At 38.4% G+C, this 18,888-nt stretch overlaps 1 protein-coding gene across 1 annotated transcript in view; it reads right to left on the reverse strand.

Moving 5' to 3' along the window:
* The window catches only part of CPLANE1 (ciliogenesis and planar polarity effector complex subunit 1), a 63,726-nt gene that overhangs the window by 12,213 nt on the left and 32,625 nt on the right, over positions 1 to 18,888 (reverse strand). Inside the window, 14 exon segments of the mRNA XM_054178081.1 lie at positions 1,094 to 1,335; positions 1,607 to 1,802; positions 2,048 to 2,160; positions 3,224 to 3,316; positions 4,966 to 5,070; positions 6,113 to 6,173; positions 8,225 to 8,354; positions 9,833 to 9,999; positions 10,834 to 11,550; positions 11,707 to 11,964; positions 12,528 to 12,720; positions 14,142 to 14,236; positions 14,601 to 14,619; positions 15,641 to 15,720. Coding sequence (XP_054034056.1) covers positions 1,094 to 1,335; positions 1,607 to 1,802; positions 2,048 to 2,160; positions 3,224 to 3,316; positions 4,966 to 5,070; positions 6,113 to 6,173; positions 8,225 to 8,354; positions 9,833 to 9,999; positions 10,834 to 11,550; positions 11,707 to 11,964; positions 12,528 to 12,720; positions 14,142 to 14,236; positions 14,601 to 14,619; positions 15,641 to 15,720 — 2,469 coding nt within the window.

Raw genomic sequence — 18,888 nt, forward strand, 5'->3', positions numbered from 1 at the left:
AACGACTATACACAAAGTAGATGCTGTGGAATTTGCACAGTACTACTGAATTCATTCCTTATTAAGCCAGGTCCACAAACCCAGACACTATCTTGGTTTTCTTTATGTGCAAAGACAAAAGAAGTTCTTTCAGCAGCTAGGTAAAATCACAGCCTAATGGCTCATTCTTGGTTGCTCTAAACTTAGTAAAAACAAAAAAAAGAAAAAAGTCAAAGTAGTGTGAAGACACAACTGCCAGCATTCCCCACTTCCTACAGCTAAAGTTATCCACAGGCAATTTGGCAAATTCAACTAGATAGAGACTAAGAGGTCAATGTGCTAAAAATTTTTAACTGCTTATCATTACCTTTGCCCTGACTTACAAAATTATAACTCCTGAATTATATATAAGATCATCTGAATGCACTGTGTCCAAAATGCATTTATTTCTATATTTAGCTTTATAAGGATGTTAAAAATGCAAATATTTTATGAAATAATTAAGAACATATTTCAAAAATAGCGACATAATGTTTTGCAGAGGAACAAACACAGAAAATTTTGCCTGAAAGGTCTCCTGCTTAGTGTGAACTTTTGTGCTATTCCATTTACCCACTGAGAAATGAAATATGTTCTGCACATTTACTGATCACATTTACCTCACCATTCTGCCAGCATTTGGTCCACAGTGAGTAACCATATCACAGAATGGTAAGGGCTGGAAGAGACCTCTGAACATCATCTAGTCCAACCTCCCTTCTAATGCATGTTCACCTAGATCAGCTTGCCCAAGAAGGCATCCAGACAGATTTTGAAAGTCTCCAGGGAAGGAGATTCCACAGCCTCTCTGGGCAGCCTGATCCAGTGCTTCGACACCCTCACAAATAAATGAGTTTTTCCTTAAGCTCAGGTGAAAGCTCCTGTGCTGTTTTGTACCTGCTTCTCCAAAAGATGTAGCACTAAATGTCCCAGAACTGTGTATTACTCTTCATCTGTCTCAGCATGAACTAAGATTTAAAAATACATTGCTCCAAAATGTAAACTTTGTCTTTACCTGAAAGAACTCAAAAAAAATTAACTGCTTCAGAAACAACAGGTAGCAGTCTGAACTCACCAGTCTGGTATTTCTAAAATCCTCTTCCATATTTTCTGATAAGTTCTGTAGTTTCAGTAATTGCATATCCATTTCCTGCTGCTTAGTGGAAAAGCATTCTTTGCCAGTTAATACAGATGGAAGCCCCAAAGAAGGAACAGCTCTGTCATCTTCATGTACAATGTTCCAAGTTACACCATCTCTAGCAGAATCTGGCTTATCTTCCTTCTGCACTTGGCCGGGTAAATTTTTCAGATGATCCTCTTTAAATAAGAGCACACCATCATCACTGACTAAATAATAAACATTTAAGTACTGCAAGCAATTAGGCACAGCTGTGCTGTACCTAATAGTATGTTGTACGAGGCAGGAATCATCACAAAACAAATCAAATACATCAATGTTTTAAAGTAGAAGACTAAAAAAGTGGGTGGTGCGTTGGAGAAAGGCTGCAGGTTTTCCATGGAAGCTTAGGGTATTCAACAAAAGCACACAGCTTTTCTTTTGAATCATGATAAAAACGAGATGGTTTACCTTTCTTCAGAAACGCCCTGGGTGGAACTGCATCAGTAACAGAAACAGCTATTTGATGAAGTTTTGCAGTGTGTGGAATTTCAAACTCCTCATTTTGCTGTGCAGTACCTGTCTCTTCTGCAGACTCAGTCATCATGGGCAAATTAAGGATGTCACTGCCTTCAATGTCAGTGACACTGAGATATTCATGTTGACTCTAAACAAGAACAAGATGATGAAGAATTATATAGTGTTTTGCATATACTGTTTATAGCACATTGTTAGTCTCTTCCTGTGTTTATCGCTCATTACTTTGAATTGAGAGGGCTTTTGTTTTGGAGACAAAATAACTACAGTCTTCCCTGTGGTATTATACAACAGATACACTTAAACCAAATTCAAGAGGCAAGAAAACAGTACATTTAAAATTTATTTTAACCATATGTACATTGGAGCACTAACCAAATCAGGCACATCTGACAAAACGGATGGTAAAGGGCTGTCCTTCACTTCAGTGGGGATTCTCATGTTTAAGTGAGTGTCTGAGTGTAGTGTCTCAGAGGCACTAGATGATTCTGTGAGAAAAGAGTAATAGTCAATAGTATATTTATAGTAGAAGAAAAAAATTCAAAGTATTTGAAACAGAGCTTCATTCTCTAAATAATATGAAAACCTTTGATTATCATTTTGCTTAAAAAATAAAGATAGACAATATAGCTTAATAGCTCTCTAACATTTGCTTCCAACAACAAATTACTGAACTATTTTTCATTTTAGTGATAAATTAGCAGAAAGATACTCAAAAAACCAAAATCAAAGTAACATGCTGCAGTCTAAAGTGCCATTCATTTCCAACTCCCTCCTGAAGAGATTAAAAAATAAAAATCTGCATCTTTATTTTTTTCTGAATAAATGATACTACTTGGCTAGGAAGGCCTCTAGTAACTATCCACAAATAAGTCAATTGATGTAATAAAATAATCTTCCAAACTGAACACCAGTGCTGAATTTTAAAATAAAGGAAAAATTAACTCAGTCACTTGGTACTATAGGAAATAAAAGCACCTTCAGTGCCAAATTCCACATAATACAATTTACCAAAGTTTTATAAAATGAAGGGAGAAAATCCGTATCAAAATAAATCTCCATTTGGCCCAAAATCAAAGTTACTTTCTATTTTCTGTTCTACAAACTGGCCCAAGAGATGACTGATTTGGAATAAAATTCCTGCTTGAGCCTGGAACACTGTTATTTGGCATGTAGCTATTGCACAATTTAGACAGTTGTTCCATATATCTGCTAATTAGCTGAGCTATTCCAGCTTCCTGTGGAGCTGTGATCTGGCTTAACACCTCATCAGGTCAATCCATTTGCTTCACAAAACACCAATTCCCCAAGATTAAGTTGCACCAAATCAAACTAAGAATCTACAAATGTACCTTCTTGTACAGGAACAAAAAAGCACAGATACACTGCACCATGAAAAAATTCCAGCCAAACTTTTCATAAATGGTACTATAATAATTTCGTATTTGGTTCACAGCCTGCATTAATCTACCCCATGTACAAAAATCATGTTAGAACTGTAGTTTTATAGACTTCACAAGCAATAAATGAACCAGAGAAAGAAAGCCACACCTGACACAGGAACAGGCACAACTGACTCATTTCCTTGAATGTCAGAAACCTCATTTCCAGCAGTGGTTCCAACATCTCGGTATACTTTGAGCACTTGATAGAACAAAAAAACAGAACAAAACCAAACCCTGAAATTAATGAATTTAAGGAAAATAAAGAAACTGATGGCATTAGCTGACTGCACATTTTTGATTTGCCAGCTCCCAATCAAAGTGAGATTGCGGGGGAAGATGCCTGGAAACAATTCAGTCACGTGAAACATTATCCAAATGCTTTTTTGACAAAGTCAAGCTGAACATAAAGGAGTCTTCAGAAAAAGCCACAGTAGAATTGCCTTACAGAAAGCATGTGGAGATTCTTAAAATAACTACATCAGCAGTATTTTTATTTATAGTTACTTTAGTATTTTGTAATTCCAGTTATCTTTCTATATTCTATTCCAGTGTCTTCCGGTTTATTACTTTTTGAAACAAGAAATTGCAGCGTGAAAAACTATAGTATTTTAAAACTTCCTCCATTTTGTAAACTGGACAAATCACAGAATCACAGAACATTAAGAGGCCAGAAGGGACCTCAAAAGATCATCTAGTCCAAGTCCCCCTGCCAGAGTAGGATCACCTAGAGTAGGTCACATAGGAACGCATTCAGGCAGGTTTTGAATATCTTTAGGAAAGGAGACTCTGTGGCCACTCTGTGCAGCCTGTTCCAGTGTTTTGTCACCCTCACAGTGGAAAAAGTTTTTTCCTCATGTTAATTTGGAACCTCCTATGCTCCAGCTTGCACCCATTGCCCCTTGTCATATCACTGAATGTCACTGAGAAGAGCCTGGTTCCATCCTACAACTACCTGAAGGGGAGCTGTAGTCAGGCAGAGGTTGGTCTCTTCTCCCAGGCAACCAGTACCAGAACAAGAGGACACAGTCTCAGGCTGCACCAGGGGAGGTTTAGGCTGGAGGTTAGGAGGAAATTTTACACAGAGAGAGTGATTGCCCATTGGAATGGGCTGCCTGAGGAGGTGGTGGGGTCGCCGTTGCTGGGGGTGTTCAGGGCGAGGCTTGACAGGATGCTTGGTTGCATGGTTTAATTGATTAGGTGGTGTTGGATGATGGGTTGGACACGATGATCTTGAAGGTCTCTTCCAATCTGGTTTATTCTACTCTATTCTACTCTATTCTATTCTCCTTACACTCACCCTTCATGTATTTACAAATATTAGTGAGGTAACCTCTCAGTCTCCTCTTCTCTAAACTCCCTCAGCCTTTCCTCATAAGGCAGATGTTCCACTCCATCATCTTTGTGGCTTTGCATTGGACTCTTTTCAAGCAGTTCCCTGTCCTTCTCAAACTGAGGGCCGCAGAAGTGGACACAATATTCCAGATGTAGGCTCACCAGGGCAGAATACAGGCAGAGGAGAACCACTCTCAATCTACTAACCAAACCCCTTCTAATATACCCCACTGGCCTTCTTGCTCACAAGACCACATTGCTGGCTCATGGTCATCCTTGTATCCACCAGGATCCCCAGGTCCCTCTGTTCTGAACTGCCCTCCAACAGATTATCCCCCAACCTATACTGGTACTGTTCTTTCCCAGGTGCAAGACTCTACGCTTGCCCTTGTTGTATTTCATTATATTTCTCCCTGCCCAATCCTCCAACCTGTCCAGGTCTCAATGAATGGCACAATTAAAAAGCAGCAATACCAGAACTAGTTGGTTGGTGTAGCTCACACAGGCAGCACTTACTCGAGTGAGTATTCGTACTTGCATCTTGAGTTTCTGCTGGTTTTTTTCCTCTAGAAGCCATGTAATGTAGATCTGCTGAAGTAGTAATTGCTTCCTCCGTGGTGTCTAAAACATGATAATACACAATAGGTGTCTACAAATAATTCAAAATTTACAGATCTATGAAAGCAATGATATAAACTCAAAACTACAGGCTCCAACAGATTTTTTTGTGGCATAATTGTAACCTTTATGTGTATGTCAAGAATGATTTCAAGTTTGAAAGACTACTTGTCCTATGAAGCTGACAATGTTGTACTGGATTAAAATCAAGGCTCAATTTACTCTTAAAATTACATATTTTAGTATGCTGTACAATAAGAATTTCTTCATATTTTAAAAGGGGAGAAATACTGATGACATGTATACCTTTATTTCTTTATTGATGATTCTCCAGAGCTCTGCAAGCCACTATTTCTCTGATTTCAGAGAACAGATTGCATTTTAAACTCTGAGAAACACTGTACTGAGTTAATGTACTAGAAAGAAGCAAATCTTTCTGTAAGTGTGGTCCTCAGGTTGCAAGCCAGAAATACTGTAAACATTCTCTCTCTTAAAGAAGCCTTAAATTTCAAGTAGTTAGAATATGGAGGAAAATAAAACTGGAGGAATATCTTTAAAAATAAATAGTTATTTAGAATTTGCAAGTATTTACAGCACTCTTCTGATGAATCAAATGAACAGAAAACATTGTGAACCACGGTTATTGAAATACACTCAACAGACTGTTCATTATTTCATGAAGTCCATTGTTCATAAACATAAATACAAGACTATTATTTATAAAGAAAACTTAAAAGTACTTCTATAATTTTCAGGAGAATTGTTTTGAGCTTACAGGTAATTGATAAGAGAGCTTAAATTTGCCTGCATCTCTCACCACACAAATCCCCTTAAAAACTGACCATCCAAAAAAAGACTGAGTATGTGCTGTACCTCATGAAAGTCCTTCTTGATTTTCTGTGGAAGCATCTCATAAACCATTATGGTTGTATTGCTCACAGACAACACAGTTTGAGTCAATGAGGAGAGTTTTCCTTTCAAATCCTACAAATTTCTGTTCCTTGATTCATTATATTTAAGCACTCAAAACACTAAAAAGACTTACACTTGCCCACCGAAAGGAAGAAACTGCCTGGAAGGCAAGATGTGGATTTTCCTTGTTGATCCTAAGACAAGGAGAATGAGAATTATCTTTAAAAATAGTTCCAATGCCAGTTAAAGACTCTGTGATGCTGTTTACTTTCAAATACACTTTCTTTGATTTGGGTAACATACTTTTTTACATAGAATACATAGAATAAATCAGGTTGGAAGAGACCTTCAAGATCATCGCGTCCAACCTATCAACCAATCCAACACCACCCAAACAACTAACCCATGGCACCAAGCACCCCATCAAGTCTTCTCCTGAAAACCTCCAGTGATGGTGACTCCACCACCTCCCCGGGCAGCCCATTCCAATGTGCAATCACTCTTTCTGTATAGAACTTTTTCCTAACATGTAGCCTGAACCTCCCCTGGCGCAGCCTGAGACTGTGTCCTCTTGTTCTGGTGCAGGCTGCCTGGGAGAAGAGACCAACCTCCGCCTCACTACAACCTCCCTTCAGGTAGTTGTAGAGAGTAATAAGGTCACCCTTCAGTCTCGTCTTCTCCAGGCTAAGCAACCCCAGCTCCCTCAGCCTCTCCTCGTAGGGCTTATGTTCCAAACCCCTCACCAACTTTGTTGCTCTTCTCTGGACTCGTTCCAGCAAGTCAACATCCTTCCTAAACTGAGGGGCCCAGAACTGGACACAGTACTCGAGGTGTGGCCTAACCAGTGCAGTGTACAGGGGCAGAATGACCTCCCTGCTCCTGCTGGCCACACTGTTCCTGATGCAGGCCAGGATGCCATTGGCCCTCTTCGCTGCCTGGGTACACTGCAGGCTCATGTTCAGTCTACCATCAACCAGCACCCCCAGGTCCCTCTCAGCCTGACCCCAGCTTGTAGCTCTGCATGGGGTTGTTGTGGCCAATGTGCAGAACCCGGCACTTGGATGTGTTAAATCTCATGCCGTTGGACTCTGCCCATCTGCCCAGCCTGTCCAGGTCCCTCTGCAGAGCCTCTCCACCCTCCAGCAGATCAACTCCTGCCCCCAGCTTGGTGTCGTCAGCAAATTTACTGATGATGGACTCAATGTCCTCATCCAGATCATCAATAAAGATGTTAAAGAGCATGGGGCCCAGCACTGATCCCTGGGGCACACCACTAGTGCCTGGCTGCCAGCTGGATGTGGCACCATTCACTACCACTCTCTGGGCTCGGCCCTCCAGCCAGTTCCTAACCCAGTGCAGTGTGCTCCCATCCAAGCCATGGGCTGACATCTTGGCCAGGAGTTTGCTATGGGGGACGGTGTCAAAGGCCTTGCTGAGGTCCAGGTAGACTACATCTACAGGCCTCCCCACATCCACCAGGCGGGTCACCTGATCATAGGTGTTACAGCCTGTTAAAATTCTTCTGATTACTGACTACATAATATCATTCTTTTCCATAACACAAATTCCTCATTCTTCTTCAAGATTGCATTATCTCTGCTGTAGCAGAATTATCTCCCAGGCCTGATAAGGCTCTACGGCTGTTGCGCTGCACACAGAAGTCTCAAGGAAGGTATGGACCAGAAACAGTGCCTGCTGCTCTGGGTAGTGGTCTAGTTTTGAATCTGCTAGTGTTCTTGCTTGAAAACTAGTACTTGCAACGATAACTCCCAAATATGTTACAGGGTATAAAAAAGGCCTAGGCAAATAAACATTAGAAGTGCATAAAATAAAACCTGGCTTGAGGAAGACTTTTCTCTATTTGTGGGCTAAGACAGGTACCTTGTGCTCTCCATCTTTACTACTGTGAAGGTCATAGTATGAGTATAAAAAGAGTAATGCCTGTAAGCATTAGTACTAGGCTACAGATTTTTTTTTACAGCAGGTAGAATTTGGGCATGCATTTACTTTAAATGCAGACAAATAGCCTATCAAAACAGACAACTTCACATCCCAGGAAAAACACATGCAACCTTGGAATACTTTATAAAAACTGACCTCTTGTTTACAGGAAATGCAAATATATAAATCAAAGATATATACTATTTCTAGGCTAGAGTCTGGAGGAGATTTACAGTATTGTTATGGTTTACAGATTCTTTGTTTCTGAATGGAAAAAGGCAAAGCAAAGCATTTTTTTCTGTACCGCAGTCGCTGATTCAACAGTCGCCACTGTGTCACTAATGCTGATGACAGTGTGATCTGGGCAGAAGGACACACTTGGTTTCTTCTTTTCCTCCTTCTCTTCCATTTGTTTCTTAGCACGTCTCTTTTGCCTGACAACATAGTAATTACATTATTGCATTAACTATATTTAAAAAGGTAAGAACAGCACTGAAATTAAAAACACCTATTAAGAACTACACACTGAGATAAAGCTGAAATAGGCAAACATATCTGTTGCATACAGACCAGTTCAAGGCACTACTTTTGCCTACCATAAAATTGTTGTAGTAATGCATTAAAATACCTAAGAAACACACAAAAAATCTGGTAATTGTCTAGTGAGCTACTTAAATACTACGAACTGCTTAACATTCCATACTACGTGCTGTGTTTAGTAAAATAGTCATTACTACATAAAATGCCTGGGAAGAACCTATAAAGAAGTATTTCAGCACAAAACCAACCTCTGTTATCACTGAAACATTCTAATTAATGATTACTAAAAAAAAAGTTTACAATTTCCTTTAATCTCTGACAGGTAGGTTGTAATAAAACAACTGTAGCTTCAAGCATTTCAAAACAAGTATTCTAAACATCAGCTGCAATTACTTACCTATCAATTGTTCTTTACCTTAATAGTAAAAAAAACCCTCATCTTACAGTCTGTGTCCAAATGCCACAGTTAGAAGCACTATAATTAGAAAAAAAGTGTTCTGATCTATCACAGTATCAGGGTGGAAGAGACCTCAAAGATCATCGAGTCTAACCTGTCCAATCCCCTCTTGAACACCTCCAGGGACTAGATGCATTAACTGTTCCACAGAAAAACTGTGAAACGTCAGGGATTTATCCATATTATATTATAACTGAACAAAGATATACATGCAGCTCAAAAAACCCCCCATTTTAACTGCTTGTGTAATAAATATCGAATAAATAAAATCTCAAAAAAAACACAGAACCACAGGTTCACAGAATTAACCAGGCTGGAAAAAACTTCAAGATCATCAAGTCCAACCTATCACCCAACACCATCTAATCAACTACACCATGACACTAAGTGCCTCATCCAGTCTTTTGAATGCTTCCAGGGATGCAACAATATAGCCAACAATATAAAATGAAATTTCCCTTCACCACATATTTTGCTGATCACCACCTAGATCAAGAACCAACCTACAATTTAAACAACAGCATATAATCCTTCTCCTGTTGAAGATTATACTGACAGTTTCAATATGCAGAGCTGACAGTAGGCTATTAAGATTCATTGTATAAGAAGCAAAGTATAGAGTATACAGCAAACAGCTAGATGACAAGATGACTGAATTACAGATACCACCACTATGAAAAACATTTCCTCTTGAGTCTTCTATCAGCCTGGTAATTGCAACAACCCTTTCATACTGTAATACCATCCTTACTGCTATGTCTTTACCATTTTTTGCTATTTTATTCACCTCCCCAGAGTATCAAATCTAATCCCACTTTTTTTGAAGCTGCTAAAAGAAATCACACTGATTTCAAAGCTAGAAGGTATTATCAGCAAGTCTTTCATATAAAGACCCACTTTAAATTTTTGGCTTGCCTTTTTCTATTACTCTGCACATCTTTTAGTTCAAATGGTTCAACGTCAGTTTTTAGTAACTGGATAGGGTCAGTTTGGTCTTGTCCAGAGGAAGTACTGGGAACAGCATGATTCTGGTGGCTTTGCTCAAATGCAATGAGATCTTGAAGTGGAATGAGTTTTGGTGCCTGAAAGTGTTCAGAGAGAGAAAGAAGGAAAAATGAAACAATGACACGGGAAGCAGAGCGGGGTAAAACAGTCAGGTTGGATAAAAAGAGTAGTTATACAAACGCCAATTCTCTAGTGATTTGTAGAGAAACTGAAAATCAACAGCATCAGACCAGAATTTCAGCTAATGTCTTTATGTGCAATCTATTTTCAAAGTAAACAAATGCATGAATTCTTCCTAAGGAATGTATTTCACTAGTATTTGCGTTTGTGTTGTTGAAGATGAAAACAGCAACGGAGACAAAAACTGAACAGCACCTTTCAAAGGGAAAACTTTTCCATTCTTTTCAAATGGAATGCACAAGAATATGAAAATCTATCAGAACAACAGCTTACAAAACATCAGGTTCTCAACATCCAGAAGATAAGGCTTTCTTACCAAGTATTTTAGAATTCCATTTGTCTCCTTACAAAAGAGGATTTCTTACTGCAGCCTTCCTGGTTCTGTAAACAATTCTATTTAAATTTCTGTAAAAACAGAACTATTTTTACCATGTAAATTTTATCTCGTATTTTAGATAGTAAACTCCTTACATCCATTACTAATGGGCTGAATGTTGATGAAGTATGGAATGTGCAATCAATCCAAATTTCACTAAAAATACTTTCAAGCTTGCAGCATGCCTCATATTGGTACCAATACGACAGTAGCTTTATTTCAGGTCCCATCTGGTAGCAGTACTGAACACTTACAAATTCCATAGTCTGGAAATGTTATCTTTTTTTCTGATGAAATAATCATGATACTTAAAAAACCTTACAACTTTGAAAAACAGATTATTAAAATCCAGTACCTTCTTTTTTTGAGGTAAACTAGCATGGAGTAGTGACATTCCTGTATGCTGTAGTGTTTCTCGGGAGTCAGTCTCCTTTGATGCAGATTTAACAGTAGTAGAGAGCTGCTGCCTTGTAACTGGTAGAAGTCTAGGTACTGGGTCAAATTTCAAGTGCAACAGTGGAATACCAGCAGGGTTCTGAGTCATCAGTGGTTTGCCTATATTCACATCCACAGAGAACTGCTGCTGTCCTTCATACTGATCTAGATTAAGGTGCTTGGGAGGTCCCTTATGAACTGTTTCTGCCCACCTTTTCTCTTCCACACCCATTTGCCTTGGGATCTCAGGATCACCTCTACTCATATTCAAATCTTCTTTTGACTTATTTTTTCTTGGTGTGTATGATGACTGATGGTTCCATAAAGCATCTGATGAACTCCAAGCTACCCGTGGTACTAGGGGTGGTCTAGCTGACGACATTTCTATTGGATGCAAAAATGCTGGTTTGACATGACAGCCTGATTTAAGCTTAAGCAAAGGAAATCCACATGAGTAATTCAGTTTTTTTTCAATAGGGATAAGCTTTGGTGTTTTCTGGGTATCTGAAGAAAGAGCTAGGAGATGAACTGGTTTAGCAAGTATTGAAGAATGCAGATCTTCAGACAGTGGCATAAATCCTGTTTCTTTGCTCTGGCTTTCCAATAGGCTTAAAGAAACATTCACATCCATACGATTCTAAATCAGAAAAGCAAACAAAACATTTACAAGTACCTTGAAACAGCAACCATGCACTAAATATGCACAAAAATGCTACACATCTTTCTCGTCTACAGCAATTACTACAAAACATTTCCCAATTTAACAGGACACATATCCCTTCAATACACCTACTTTTATATGGCCATTGCTGCTTTCATCCCTTAAACTATTCCTTGGTTGAACATCACTACTGATTTGATTAGGTTTTCCTTCAACATCTTGAGTGGGCAGTTGTGTTTTCAGAGAGCCAGTGCCTTCAGTAGGGTGTGCAGGCTGCCTGCCGTCCAGCTGAATAGATTGATGCTGTTCCAAAATTTGTTGCGCATTTGGCAAATTGGCAAAAGATGACTGTACTATTTGCATTAAACTCATGAAGTTGATTTGCTGTAGCTGGATAGACACACAAAAAGTTAACAACTTTAACAGGAATTACAGCAAAAAAAAAAAAAAAAATCTATGTCCCAGCTATGTTATAGCTGTTCATTATCCTGCTACTACAGGTGGCAAAATAAACAACACTCCAAAATTTCCATAATAATTATTGTCCTTGACTTTCTTTTAAGACACAATGAATGACTGCTACAGACAGATTAACAGCAAGATGAATTCTTTCACTATTTTGGTGAAGCTTGAGTAAATGAAAGGGGACATAAAACTGTCTCAATGTACTAACAAAAATTAAATCCTAGTGTAAAGAGCTTCAGAATTTGTCTTAACCTACACTATTAGAGCACACCTACTTACATGAACTAAAATACATTTGAACTTTTATTATTACTATTGTGAGTCAAAAGCTTGAGTTAAGGCTAAGTTTTCACAGTCGTTTATGTGGAACTGGAAATCCCTTTCAAAACCAACCACACACCATATCTTTAAAACAGTAATTATCTCCACAGTTTTAAATAACACAATTTGTACTGTGAATACTATTTTCAATCCTGACTTGCTCTCACCTGAACTAACTTCCACATTTCATCTTGCAGCATTTCCTTGACAGTTTCTGATGTATTTTGTTCCTCTTCTGTAGGAACTTCTTCCTTGAGTTCTTGATTCTTTGCACAAATGGAAGTACTGGAGGCAACAGTTGCCTTTGTTGACACAATTGTCTGAGATGGCTGACCATCACTTAGAGAAATCTCTGCATTACTTCAGAGGGAAAAGAACAAAACTATGAAAACCATTCATAATTCAGAATACCTATGTGCATTTGTCTTAAATCAATACAGAGAATTTTAAAGGTATCTTTGCTTTTCTAAATCATAAGTAATTCGTAGAAACAACTTAAAAATTAAGACTGCACAAGCTTCATTGGAGAGTATGTTATGACATCTTTTTCATAATGCTTCCCAATGTACTGAATTAAAAAAACATTAGCGGAGATAGAAGTTTTGAGGTTTTAGTCACAAGGGTATCTGAAATGTTACCTTCACTGGAGATACACATAGAAAACAATTACTTGATTGAAAGAAAACCTTGTTAGTCATAAACCAAAACAGCTGATGGAAAATGAAGGAGGACATTATTCGCTGAAATAAAAAAGATGGTAGATTCACTTAATGATTTAAAAGTGCCTCTGTGTATTGAATTTAAAAATCAACAACAGAATTTCAGATGAGAAAAGAATTACAATAAGATTTAAGTCATAATATACTGAATTTTCTCACAGAGATAATGGATCTTTTAAGAAGTAAAGACTCTTAAGTAGATGTAAGTCCGTGTAGAAGAGACAGGGTTTACGTTACATTATAAAGAAAGAAAAGGACCTTATCTACATCAACAGAAACTGACATAAAAGACATTTCTCTATTTAAATAGATGTTGACAATGCTACAGGTATAGGCAACCTCTGGAGGATTTTTTTCATAGCTGAACAGGATGGCCTCCAAGAATACGAAGAAAGAGAAGCATAAAGCAGTGGCTGAAGAATACTATTGAAAAGATTTTGGATATCTGATAGGTGTGAAGGGGCACAGGAAATCTTCTGGAAGACAACTAGAATGTGTGAGCATGCCTGCAACCCCAATAGTTTGAGGAAGATTATTTTTTTAAAAAGCTAACCTGAAAATTCAAGAAGAAAATGAAATTAGAGACACAAGAAATAGCACCCAAAGGTACCATAGTTCAGAATTATAACTTTTTCCCCATTTACTAAATACTATGTATGTATTTATGTGTAACTAGCAGCTGCTGTAGGATGTATGTATTTTAATAATTTTATAGAAATAGGAATATATGTTTCTTGGTGCTCATATCATATAATTATGATGATTTCTGTCCAGAACAGAAGAAGAAAAGCATCACTTCTCTTGAGATCTGATAGCTCTGAATTAACATGTCTCACTCATGCGATATTCTGAACACAGAGGAATACATGATCCTCAAGGATTACCATACAGAAAGGGTCCAGCAAAAGCAGTCACTTAGCACTACAGCCTGTGGGTATAGTATTCCACACCTGCACATACTCTGTAATCAAATCTACATATTATGTTACTTCAGATTGAAAATATAATAGGGATGGTATTTTTTTTTTTTTAATTATCTAAAATGCTGTAGATTTATCTTACCTGGCAACTTTAGCATCTTGTTCCAACGACAATGATTGAGAAATGGTGCTAGAAACAGCCTCAGGCATGCTATAAAGAAAGAAAACATAAATATTGTACGTATTAGAATACTTTGTTAAGATGCTTATTTCCATTTTATAGATATTCCTCTCTGTGTATATGTAAATGTACTAAAAACGTCCTGAAAAAGTACTTTCATTAATATGAGATAAAATACCTGAAAGTCACCTGATCAGAGTTATACTGATCTGTACTGCTTCAGTTACTACATTACACTGCAATTTGAGCAAGCAAATATTGACATTCATCCTTTGTCTCCTAGCAATCAGAAACTGACTCAAACAAAAGCACTAAAGAGGTTCTGGCTATTCAACACTAATGGCAGACCAAAAAAAAAGGGTTGATCTTGGCTGACAAAAAAATAATAATTAAAAAGCCAATTAAAACAATACCTTTAATATAATCACAATTTGCATTCCTTAAAAAAAACAAACCAAAACAAGCCAGTACCACAAAAAGTCCTTGTGGGACATCTTAAGAACAATTATTCTTATTTCAAAACAAAAAATATATTGATTTACAACAGTATGGGTTAAGGCATTTAAAAGTTTTTCACAAAGATTATATATACACAGAAATGTTTATTTATATGCTATCCTAATTACATATCAGGGGGAAAAGCGCCATTGCCAAAAATTTGTTGGATTCAAGAAGAAAGCTAATTTAGAATTTAAAACTAGGTCGAGCTTTATCTGTCACCAAAACAAATGAAAAAAATCTCAAAAGATCAAGATTTCTCATGTGTTTATTTCTCTTTAAAGACCTTCAGAGGAATCAAACTGCGGAGAAATCTGTTCAAAGAGACTAAGTAATAGTCATGTTTATGGAATGTATCTATAATTTTATATACATTATGTTATAAATATATTTTAAAATAAAGACATATTATAAAAATATACATTTAAAAAATATCATAATGAAGTAAATTCTTAATTTGTGTAGAATACCTCTCTTCCCCTTTACAGGAGCTAAGAAGCTTAATGCCCACATTAGTTTTTATCTCACCTTCTGTTTCCTAGACACTAATCTCTAAATTCTGTAACAAATTAACTATTAAACTTTACCAGCATAACAACTATCCACCTGTATTTACCCTGAAAATGCTGCTCCTATTTCAAGCATGGAGGAGGAACTGCCTCTCTGAAAACTTTTTCAGTTATTCTAAAAACTAAAGGTACACCTTCCCACAAACCATGCTTCTTTTATTTCACCTTTACAGCAACTACTCATCCATCCAGCACTTTGTATACGCCAAATGCCTGTAAATGTGAAATAGAAGATGACTGAAATGTTGTTCCAAACTGTAAATCTGTTGCTACAAACAGCAGAAAGAACCCACTGAGACTTCACTGGATACCATAATTAACAAAACTGCTTGACATTTTTAAGCAACGTTAAAATGCAAATTAAAACAACAAAAAGCTATCGTTTCCTCTCACATATTGTGTTCTGCTTTTCCTTCCTTTGTTTTTTCTGCCTTTTGATCTTCCTGGGGAGTATCTACATCTGAAATGGAGACCTGCTGGAATATAAAAAGATGCATGTGAACTTGCAAATTTTTGTATCCCACTTCTGCTTTAACAAAGTATTATTTTATTAACCTAAGGCAAAGATACTTTTGATTAATCCACCACTTGAAACACTTTGACTGAAAAACAAATAAAATTACTTGTTGCCAAAGGACAGCTACAGACCAGAGATAAGAAATATCCTATTGATTCATTTAAGCACCTGTTTTTTTTTTTATAGTCATTATGATAAATTCATATCCATGTAGCACTCTGGGGAAATATTGTCCTGATCTCATACCCTGCAAGGTAATTATGAAAATGTTGAAACAGCCCTATTATACCCAAACTATCTACACACTAAGAAACCAAAACAAATGCAGGATTTTACATGTCACCCATTCACTACAGTAAAATGCACACATTCATTGTTTCTAATCCCATTAACATCACTGATTCTAGAGTGCTACCAGCATGGACAGATGGTGTTGAAATACACATTTCAGTGTAACAACCCTTGGCCAGGGCTCCCTTACCTATCTAGACTGAGTTTTCAGACAGGAGGAAAATAAAGATCTTTACACAGTTATTTTTAAAATGGGCAAACAAAAGAGTAAACTCCCTTTTTAATCACCCCTCTTAATCCCTTCTTAATCAACCTCAGAGACAGCACATGTTTCTAAGGAAAATGGAAGTTGTTAATACAGCTTTCTAGTATAACAACATACACATCATAAAGCCTTGTCTGCTTAGCAGAAAGCCAGCTAAGGTGTTTTTATGCTTTTCTATATATGTGTGCATACATAATCTTATATATTTATATATAGTGTTATACATTACGTATCACAGAATGTTATGGTGTTGGAAGAGACCTCAAAAGATCATCTAGTCCAACTGCGCTGCCAGAGCAGGAACACCTAGAGCAGATCACACTGGAATGCATCCAGGCAGGTCTGGAATATCTCCAGAGAGGGAGAGAGGCTCCACAACGCCCCTGGGCAGCCTGTTTCTGTGTTCCATCACCCTCACAGCAAAAAATTTTTTCTTCATATTTGCATGGAACTTCCTACACCTCAACTTCCACCCACTGCCCCTTGTCCTGTCACTGGGCATGACTGAGAAGAGCCTGACTCCATCCTCTTGGCACTCACCCTCTACGTATTTACAATCATTAATGAAGTCATCCTTATTCTCCTCTTCTCCAAGCTAAAGAGACCCAGCTCCCTCAGTCTCTCCTCATAAGGAAGACGTTCCACTCCTTTAATCATTTTTGTGGCTTTGCACTGGACTCTTTCAAGCAGCTCCCTGTCCTTCTTGATCTGAGGCACTCAGAACTAGCCACAATATTCCATATGCAGCCTCACCAGGCCATAGTAAAGGGGGAGGAGAACCTCTCTCGACCTACTAGCCACACCCCTTCTAATACACCTCAGAATGGAATTGGCCTTCTTGGCCACAAGAGCACATTGCTGGCTCATGGCCATTCCTCCATCCACTAGGACACCTGAGGTCTTTTTTCCCTTCACTGCTCTCCAGCAGGTCAGTCCCCATCCTATACTGATACATGAGGTTGTTCTTTCCCAGATGCAAGACTCTACACTTGCCCTTGTTGAACTTCATCCAATTTTTCCCGGCTCAACTCTCCAGCCTAAGTCTTGCTGAATGGCAGCACAACCCCCTGGTGTGTCAGCCACTCCACCCAGTTTTGTGTCATCAGCAAGCTTGCTGACACTGCACTGTGCTCTTATCCACGTTGTTGATGAATATATTAAATAGCACTGGTCCCAGTACCAACCCCTGAGGGACTCCACTAGATACAGGCCTCCAACTAGACTCCATCCCATTGACCACAACCCTCTGACTTTTTCCTTCAACCAGTTCTCAAACCTGATCATCCAGACCACACTTCCTTATTTAGCTGCAAGGATGCTGCTGGAGATGGTGTCAGATGCTTCACTGAAATTAAGGTAAACCACATCCACTGCTTTACTATCATTTGTCCACCTGCTTATATTCTCATAAAAGGCTATCAGGTTGGTCAAACATTAATTCCCCTTGGTAAAACCATGCTGACTGCTCCTAATAACCCTCTTGTCCTTGATATGCCTAAGGACATCACCGAGGATAAGTTGCTCCATTACCTTTCCAGGGATGGAGGTGAGGCTGACCAGTCTATAATTACCTGGGTTCTCTTTCTTACCCCTTTTGAAGAGTGGATGGATGTTTACCTTCCTCGAGGCACCTCTCCTGTCTGCCATGACTTATTGAAGACAGTGGAGAGTGGTCTGGCAATGACCTCCACCAGCTCCCTCAGCACCCATGAGTGCATTTCATCAGGACGCATGGATTTATGGATGTCCAGATTATTTAGCTGTTCTCTAACCCAGTCCTCATCAACCAAGGAAAACTCCTCCTTTATCATGTCTTCCTCTGAGGCCTTGGGCTCCCCAGGACAGTCTCCAGCATTATAGCCAGAGAAAAAGATGACATTTGATAACTCCACCTTCTTTGTATCCCCTGTAACCAAGGCACCAACCTCATTCAGCTGCAGGCCTACATTGTCTCTAGTGTTTTGTTTTCCTTCCAATGTATTTGAAGAAGTCCTTTCTGTTATCCTAGACCTCCCTTGCAAGGTTGAATTCCAAGGCCTTAGCTTTGCCAGATGCCTCCCTATATCCCCAAAAGTCTTACACTCCTCCCAAGTGGCCAGCCTCTCCTTCCATGATCCATAGACTCTCTTCTTCCACTTGAGTTTGCCCAGCAGTTCCCTACTTAACAATGCAGGTCTCTTGGCTCCCTTTCCCTATTTCCTAGTTGTTGGAATGCTTTGATCTCGAGCTTCAGAGAAGAGGTCCTTGAATATTAACCAACTATCTTGGGCCACTTTGCCTTCTAGTACCCTATCCCATGAGATTTCCCCTAGCGCTTGCTTGAAATGGCCAAAATTGGCCCTGCTTGAAGTCCAAGGTTGTGATCCTGCTGGGTCTTCTGTTCCTACTGCACAAGGTCCTATACATAATTATATATGCATGTAACATTAGATCTATGTATTACATATGTAGGCTTACAACGAAAAAAATAAATCAGTTTGTAGAATTCCTCATAGCAGATCTCATTTTACTGCTGTTTAATTACTTTTGACTTCCATTGTTGATTTAAGCAGAGGGGAAACCAATCCT

The sequence above is a fragment of the Dryobates pubescens genome, chromosome Z (genome assembly GCF_014839835.1).
Source record: "Dryobates pubescens isolate bDryPub1 chromosome Z, bDryPub1.pri, whole genome shotgun sequence".
NCBI classification, from domain to species: domain Eukaryota; kingdom Metazoa; phylum Chordata; class Aves; order Piciformes; family Picidae; genus Dryobates; species Dryobates pubescens.